The sequence below is a fragment of the Seriola lalandi genome, unplaced genomic scaffold (assembly GCF_002814215.2).
Source record: "Seriola lalandi dorsalis isolate HSWRI2012SDOR001 ecotype SW California unplaced genomic scaffold, Sedor1 jcf7180002053485, whole genome shotgun sequence".
NCBI classification, from domain to species: Eukaryota; Metazoa; Chordata; class Actinopteri; order Carangiformes; family Carangidae; genus Seriola; species Seriola lalandi.
Genome location: NW_019524038.1, coordinates 7889 through 16576, shown reverse-complemented (window position 1 = coordinate 16576; position 8688 = coordinate 7889). Strand labels below are relative to the sequence as shown.

At 42.5% G+C, this 8688-nt stretch overlaps 2 protein-coding genes across 2 annotated transcripts in view; one reads left to right on the top strand and one right to left on the bottom strand.

Moving 5' to 3' along the window:
• Positions 1-23: 23 nt before the first annotated feature.
• LOC111651186 (echinoderm microtubule-associated protein-like 6) overlaps positions 24-8688 on the bottom strand; it is a gene marked incomplete at its 5' end in the record, with an annotated part of 11402 nt that continues 2737 nt past the window's right edge. Inside the window, 7 exons of the mRNA XM_023401144.1 lie at positions 24-219; positions 381-553; positions 904-1092; positions 1175-1289; positions 1409-1566; positions 7115-7323; positions 7800-7973. Of these exons, the coding sequence (XP_023256912.1) occupies positions 24-219; positions 381-553; positions 904-1092; positions 1175-1289; positions 1409-1566; positions 7115-7323; positions 7800-7973 (1214 nt within the window). The remainder of the gene's footprint in view (positions 220-380; positions 554-903; positions 1093-1174; positions 1290-1408; positions 1567-7114; positions 7324-7799; positions 7974-8688) is intronic.
• Positions 3418-5694, top strand: LOC147819435 (uncharacterized). Its single transcript, XM_087172618.1, has 2 exons — positions 3418-3483; positions 4777-5694. The coding sequence occupies exons 1-2, from the start codon at positions 3418-3420 to the stop codon at positions 5692-5694; spliced, it is 984 nt and encodes a 327-aa protein (XP_087028744.1).

Sequence of the window (8688 nt, the reverse complement as noted above, 5' to 3'; positions counted from 1 at the left end):
GTATATAACAGCTGTATGTGTATTTACCTGTATATAACAGCTGTATGTGTATTTACCTGTATATAACAGCTGTCAGCAGAGAAGTCGAGCTGCAGGATGAAAGCTGGGATGTCGCTGCAGTAAACCAGTCGGTTCAGACTCGGTCCTCCGCTCACATCGTACACATCCACCGTGTTCTCCACTGATCCGACTGCCAACAACTGCCGGTCTGGACTGAACCTGCACGCACACACACACACACACACACACACACACACACACACACACACACGCACACACGCACACACACACTTTTCTTCTTTGATGGTTCCTGTTTTGGTTTACGTTTTATGTCTTTTAAATATCTGTGAAAAGCAGATCTCTGCCGCTCTCTCTCCTACCGGATGTCCTGGATGGCGGCGCTGCGGTCGCGTTTCTTCGTCCACATCTTGAGCGAGTTGGCGAGGAGGAGGAGGAACTCCCCGTTCTTCATCCCCACGGCCAGCATCTCTCCGTCTGCGCTGTAGCTCACACACCGGGCCGCGTGGCCGACACACACCTTGTTCAACAGTTTCTACACGGAGAGCGAGAGAAGAAAGAAACGGAGTCACCAGCACAGTTTGGTGGAAGGATATATTCATCTTTTAATGCTTCAATAACTGCATTAACTCTGATCATCACTTGGTGCTTTACATATAAATATATTCACAGAGCAAATTCAACTTTATACTTTTACACCAAATAAACCTGTGTCAGCATTTTCAGGATTGTGCACAGTCTAGTAACAAGTTAATGGACTATTTGAAAAAATAAACTAAGGAATATGACTTAGTGTATGAGGGTCGGTCAAAATGGTTTCCTCTTGATAATATCTCGTTATCTATTTGTTATCTATTCGGAGTGTGGCCTCTGTTTCCGTAGCACCTTGTCGGTGAGGTCCCAGAGTCTGATGGTGGCGTCGTCGCTGGCGGTGATGCAGAGCTCTTTAGCAGGATGAGCGGTCAGACCCCAGATCCCTCCCCGAGCGTGACTGTCCAGCAGCAGGTTGGACGCCGCGTTCTTCTCCCCGACTTCGATGATCTCCCCGTCCTTCGTCCCCACCAGGATCTTACCCTGGAGGAGAGGAGGGGCTGATGAGGACGGACGCCGGATGCAGCGGACGGAGGGGTGAAAATGTAAAATCTCAAGTTCTCACCTTTCCTCTGCAGACGGACCGGACACACTCCACCTGCTGTCCCGTCTCCAGCTGGAACGCCCGACAACGTTTCATCTCCTGATCCCAGAGCTTCACCGCGCCACCCTCCTTCGTCCTGACACACACACACACACACACACACACACTTAAAAAACATACACTTAAATACAGCTGAAGCAGGTTTGTGTTGCTGCACCTCTGACAGTACAGTCCAGTTGTTGCTGTGTCACTCACGGCCTCTCCTTGCCGCCGGTGACGATGAGTCCGTCTCTCAGCGTGGTGTACATGGTGAAGACCGGCCCGGTGTGGGCCTTCGCCACCACCCTCAGCAGGAAGTGGTCTCGCCACACGTACACGTCCCCGTTAATGGCGCCGGTGAACGTCAAGTTATTCTACAAACACGATGAAATCAGATTAAAAAGTTACCGGTTCATGAACAGTGACAGATGATGGACAGATGATGGACAGACTTTCACATCTATTTTCAGTCCTCTTGCGTCTCTTTGTGGTCGTTTTGCTTTTACCTGTCGTCGTCTTGCGGTTCTTTGTAGTCAACTTGTGACTCTTGCTGTGGGTTTTGAATCTCATTGTAGTTTTTTGTCTGTTTATTTTGGTGACATGTTGTGTGTGGAGCCCAGTTCCCCCGCGTCCCCCTTGGGCCTAGGGGCTCGTACCCATGTCGGCCGGTTCAGTAATCCACCATGTTGCCAGGTGAGGGAAGTTGACAAAAGTATAAAAGCAAACATGCTACTACTCTTAGAGTTAATTTAACTTCTTCTTCTTCTGTTTAAAAATCTGCTATAAGTGAAATAAAAACAGCCACACAAACAGTGAGAGTCAGGTATTATTGGGTAGATATAATTTTATCTTCAGTCTTTCATAAAGATGTTTATAACTAGCTGACATTAGCATCTTAGCATAAAAGGATCTGACTTAAAGCTAAGATTAAAGGTTAGCCAGCTAATATCCTAAGTTAAAAAAATATTTCATGTATGTTGAATATATTTTGATGTTTCTGTTTAGAAGGCAAGAGATTAAATACATATCATTTACTAAAATCAAACACTGACACTAACAACACAAATGAGCTTTATGTTTGATTTTATAGGGCTAACAGAAATGTTAACTTCTCCTACAGGCCAACATCACCTGCACTTTGTGTAGCATCAACCAGATTAAATGTTTTATGTCATTTAGGTGAGTATTTCTTTTACAGCTAACACACAACAAAGAGGAATATTGAGCTAGTCTTTTTTTCTGAGTTTTCTGCATGATTTACACTACTGTACATTATACAACAGTTAGTTCTGACCAAGTAATTTGATTGGACAAGAGTGCTGATACAGAGTACAACAGCACTGGGACTCACTCCGCTTTACAAGTGTTCTTATTAACCGTTAATCAGCGTCAGATTAAAGGTCGTTATCTGTCTTAGATTGTAACAAACTTTGCAAAGATGAAAATATTTCCAGAAATAACATTTGAATTAAAGGAAGTCTGGTCGTCAGAAGAGGAACAAGGGGAAGAAGCCTGGATACTTCAGCGGAAAAATGTTTATGTATTGCTTAGCAACAGTCCAGTAAATAAACAAACAAATCATAATCTGTGTGTTTCTCGTAGAACTGTTGCGAAAAAGCAACATCACACTCGAGGTCGTGATGTTGTACTGAATATCAGCACAGCGGTCACGTGGTACAGATGAGAAGCCAAGCTTCACGTGTCATCAGTGACGTCATACATGTAAAATGATACACGCATGGGTTCAAAGCAGCAACTGCCGAGGCCGAAAAATGAAGCCAACACGGGAGAACCAAAACCTGCAGTTCCTCTAACGACCACTAGAGTCTGGCTCCAGCAGTGAGTCAGTCCCCATAGACTCCCATGTTAAAATGTCCAACTTTACAGCAGAAATAAACATGTTTACAGCCTGGTGCAAAAACTGCTTTGGTCTCTAGAGCTAATTTCCTCCGTCATGACACCTGTTTATATAACTCACCTGTTTACATTTTTATTAAGGACTAAACATATGGAGGATTGAGGGCGTGGCCTCTTGGAGTGACAGGTGGGTGCGCGGGAATGCACTGAAGTCTCGGCTCCACACGCGCCCCTCGTTTTTTTTGCCCATTTTTGGATTTACCGGGAGTTCGGCGACGACGGAAACGATCCGCTCTGAGCTTCAGAACCGCTCTTCAGAAACCTACGGGTGACGTCACGGAGGCTAGGTCCATCTTTATTTACAGTCCATGATCCGTGTCGGCGCTTCACCGGAAAAGGACGACGACGACGACGACGACGACACGACATCTCACGTAACATCTTACGTAACATCTCACGTAACATCTCACGTAACGTCAGTAGTTTTCTGGACTAACGGCCGCTCGTCACTGAGGGAACATGGACGCGCTGAGAGAGTCGGTGAATCAGAGACTGGCTGCGGCTGCTGAGGAGATATTTGGGCTGTTTGAGAGAAAGATAAAAGAGTACGAAGAGGAACTTTCTCGGTATCGACAGAGTGACCGACAACACAAGCTAATGGAAGTCCAGGTACAACTAATAGGTCTGTACATTTTAACTCTCACTGTTCACTCTCATGTAGTCAAACTAATTTTAGCCTGTGAATATTTTCTATGACTTCCAAAAAATATTGATTCGTTTTGAATAATATTTTTCTTTTTAAATGGGAAAAACAAATGTTTTTTTCATATTAAGATATTAGGACATTTTGGTGATGAAGTTTGTGGTAAGCTCTAAATGTTGCCTAATATTATCATTATCAAATCATGCCTAATATTATCAACTATTTGCTGTGTCAATGTGACAGTAATTGTATTTCGTGTGGCTGAGTCTGAGAAAAACAAGAAAATGAAAAGTAAAAATTTCCTGTAAGCTCAGCATGACAGTCCCACTGCTAGCAAGCTAGTTAGCTAATATCAGCTACATCTGACAAAGATGAGGTAAGTTTTCATGTTGAAGTTAAAGCTTAAAGGTGTTTTAAGTAAGTGCCTTTGAAATGTCAAAGGGTGTAATTCAATTGACAGGATTTGCTTGCTAACTTGTGAACTAGCTTGCTAACTAGCCTAGCGCACTAGCCAGTTAAGAGTTAGAGTTGCTGATTTAAGGCTTGAATAAAACAGACTGTCGACTTTTACAGAACATTTGGTTTACCATTCATAATGAATTGTTTGCAAATAAAATATATTTTATAAATTGTTCACATATTAGAAATTACAAATAAAGTTCTGAAGAAATGTAAGAGTTGTCAACTTTACTTCATCAGAGTTACATTTTGTGGTAAAACGTGTTTCTATGCTGGAAATGGTGGCCATTTTCAAATTTAAATTGAATTTTGGTGCTTGTATCCACATTTGAAAGATTATTACAGTTATCTGCTGCACTAACACAGATTATAGCTGCTTTGAATAACCAGCAACCAGTTCCTTACTTCTTCCACCACTGCAAACCTGTAAAAGATTAATCACTGATCTCACTGACATTCAGTAAAGACACCAGTGAAATCAGTGTCAATGTAAAGTCACAGTTGTCCATAATGTGTGTGTGTGTGTGTTTCATTATTCCCTGCAGATGTTCAGCATCTGTTGCAGATTAAACAAGAGGTTCCCTGTGAGTTGAGTCTTAGTCTGGATCAGGAGGACCCAGACAGCCCAAGCATTAAAGAGGAACAGGAAGAACTCTGGACCAGTCAGAAGGGAGAGCAGCTTCGAGGGCTGGAGGAGGCTGATGACACCGAGGTCCCACTCACTCCTGTCTGTGTGAAGAGTGAAGATGAGGAGGAGAAACCTCAGCTTCATCAAAGCCAGACTGAGGAGAGCATAGAGGACGAGTCTCCAGCCAGCAGCTCAGCTGAACACATGGAGACAGGAGCTGATGGAGAGGACTGTGGAGGATCTGGACCAGCCAAGAACTCAGATCCACACTGTCATCTTCAACCAGATACAGATGACAAGGGCCCAGACTCCTCTGAGACTGAAGACAGTGAGGACGATTGCAAGGAGACCAGAACACCTAAGTCAGGTTTGACAAGTAAAACTGTCGATAAGTCTTGCAGCTGCTCTGAGTGTGGGAAGAGATTAAGCAACAAGTGGCATCTGCAGAGACACATGAAAATCCACACGGGAGAGAAACCGTTTGGTTGTGATGTTTGTGGGAAAAGATTTAGAGATCAGGGGTATGTTAAGGTGCACATGAACATCCATACAAGAAAGAAACCATTTGTTTGCAATGTTTGTGGGATTACATTTAACTACAAGTGTAAGCTGCAGAGACACATGAGAGAACACACAGGAGAGAAACCATTCGGTTGCAGTGTGTGCGGGAAAACATTCAATCAACACAGGAGTCTTCCGGCCCACATGCAAGTCCACACTGGAAAGAAACAGTTTTTTTGCGTTTTTTGTGGAAACAGATTCATTCAGCAAAGAAACCTCAGCAGACATATGAAGACGTGTGAACGCAGGCGTGTTACTGAGGGCAGCAGCGTTGCTGGTGGAGACAAAGTGTAACAGCTGTTGACAGCAAAGTTAAAATGCTGTGCGTAGATCAAAATCAAGTTAGCAAGTAACAGGTTTGGTCATTCTTTACATTTCCATTGTCTTTGATTGTTTAACCTGATTCCATCTTTTCTCATATTTGTATTATTGGATGTTTCTTACATTTATAATGAATATATATTTTGTGTGTGAAATACATATGTTTTTGATGCACTTATTCCTCAGCAGAGTAGCAGACAGTGATTTATTTGACCTTATTTATTTGTGTATCTTTTGTGAAATTTCAAATTTGTAAAAAAAAAAAAATTCTTGATCAAGAGTTGAATTGTATAGAAGTCTTCAGTATTTTTTTTTTTCAAACTGTCCTAAACTTTAATTGTACAATGTAAAATAAAGACTTTTCATTGTTGCTTTCTCTTTACCAACTTGCAATGCTGCTCTGTGATTGGTTTCTTTTCTTGGTGAGATTTCATTTTGAAGTTTTGATGATTTCTTAAAGACTGAGCTTTTGTTTTGTCACGGTCACGTATCAGGGGCCAGTTGCAAAGTTTTCCTTAAAATAAAAACAGTTGCACAACAACAACACCCCTGCCTGTTCTCCTTAACATGTTCACTCAAGTATTTAAGGTTTTCTCCTGATCTTAGTCTTAAACTTAAGGAACCACTTAAAGTCAGTTCAACTGTTGCACAGAAGACCTTAGTGACCAAACTAAGGAGAAACACTGAAGGTACCTCTGTATCTTAACCTCAGCATGTCTGAGTTTATGGTGATGAATGAAGAGTTTGAACCTGCAGAACTCTCAATCAGAGGAATTGATTTTGCTCTATAGATTTGATCAGCAGTCAGTTTATGATTTGATCTGATCACTTTCCTCAGCTGTGCTCTTCAGCTCCTTTACAGTTAATGATGCTCTGTGGTTTTATGCTACAGGATCTTTCCAATCAATTTTTGGTGAAGTATTTCATGTCCATTGATCGGCGGTGAGCCGTGTCATTCACAGAGAGTCTGTTGTATGTTATCTGCAGATCATGACGTGTTTTCTTTTGTTATATTCTTCTAGAAGTTTCTCTCCTCAGAACTATTTGGTTTTCTTGTTTTCTTTTCTTCAGCCATTTTTTTTCTTCTGGCCAAGTGTGTGAGACGATACATGTGAGATGTTTACAGGTATCACAAATGGTCTCCATGGAAACTGTTGAATTTTACTGCTGTAAAATCTCTTTCATCAATGCAAATGCCTTAACGTTTTTATTTATCAAAGGAAACCTTTTAAGTTATTCTGTGTAACTCCCTCAGCTAAGGAGAAATTCGACCTTAAATGTCAGACTCAAGTGGAAAACTTAAGGAGTTTTGTGTAACTGGCCCCAGGTCATTAGAGCAGAGACCTCCAGGTCTCAGAATCAGATTTACAACTTAAATCATCAGTGAACTCACAGCACCGAAGGCGACAGACAGCATCGTCTGCATCCTGCCGTCCTCCACCGTCCCCACTACGCCCTTCTTGTACATCAGTGCGCCGCCGGCCAGCGCCCAGAACTTCACGTGTTTTATTCCCACAGACACGAACTGGGAGTCCGAGTCCGGCCGAAACTCTACAACGAAGATCCGGTCCGGGTGTCCGGCTTTACTGCACACCTTGGATCCTGCAGCGGAGACACAGTCGTTATTTTACTCTTTATAATATGCACATTAATTGATAAACAGTGTTTTGTGGAAGTTAATTGTTAGTTATTAGTAATTACAATTATAGTGAAGTGATATGTGTATATGAAAGAGGTTATCTGAACCAGCTAAACTCCCAAAATTAATAAAATTTCCATATTTTCTAATCAATCGACACTTCATCAATCAAAAGCTTAAATCTGGTCACGTGACTGACTTCAAAACACGTTTTTAGCCATAACTCACAAATTCATTCACTAATTATGACACAATTTAACTCAAATGTCTATAAGGATAAATTAAAGTGATAACATTTTACATCCAAAAGGTCAAAGGTTAACTTCTGCTCTGGCTGTCGCCGGAGCGGAGACATAAAAACTTTTCAAAAGCTGCTGAAGCCCTGAACTGAACCGAAGCCGCTACCCTGCAGCAGTACTTTCGTGTGTGTGTGTCTGACCTTCCTGCCAGCGCCACACAGTGATGGTGTGTTCAGGCTCCACTCCGACAGACAGCAGCAGCTTCCCCGTGGCGCTGAAGTTGACGTAGCTGACGCCTTTGGTGTGAGGACAGCGAAGGATGGACAGAGTCTGTTTACTCATCGCGTCCCACACGTGGACCGAAGGAGTGGTGCCTGGATAAAGACCAGCAGAAATGAGGAGAGAGGATGTGAGCCGATGTCTGACCAGGTTATGAAGGCCGAAGAAAAGTTACAAAGAGAGGGTGAGGGGAACTACGACGGGAAACTATCAGGACCAAAACAGAGCAGTTAGAGGGATCAGTGCAGCTCACAAACACCCTGAGAACCAGAGCAGCATCAAGTGCTTCGCTGTTTAAAGATCACTTGTATGTTTCATCACATTCGTAAAACATTTTCCACATCTTCCAGTTGGTTTTAGATTCATTTCCTTCTTCCAGGTTCTGGTTTCGGTCGATCTCACTGAGCTACAGTCGACTTGACACTGACAGTTTAGACGAACAATAAACAAACATGGCTGCTGCGACCTGGGTTGCACTAGAACTCGAGTCCGAGTCGAGTCTCGAGTCTACAGTGTTTGAGTCTGAGTCGCCAAAAAGTGAAAGAGCCGACAGACAAACTAAAAAGGTCACAAACGATAAAGCTGTCACCATTTCAAAGGAAGTTTGTTTACGATATAGTTTACCAAACAAACAGACAAAGAAATGCTCGAGTCTGAGTCCAGATCTGAGTCGTCAGTGTTCAAGTCCAAGTCGCACGATGTGAATATGGTTCTTCTTTCATTATTGATGAAAACTGAAGAATCCTTTGTTACACTTTATAATGCAACTCTCAGTCGACTCTGTTAATTTTAAATTCCACTTGCCTTTCA

Bases quoted from the DNA above. Each gene is read 5' to 3' on its own strand.
- LOC147819435 (XM_087172618.1), top strand. From the start codon at position 3,418: ATGATCCGTGTCGGCGCTTCACCGGAAAAGGACGACGACGACGACGAC. The intron at 3,484-4,776 runs GTAACATCTTAC...CATCTGTTGCAG, and splicing joins ACGACGACACGACATCTCAC to ATTAAACAAGAGGTTCCCTG.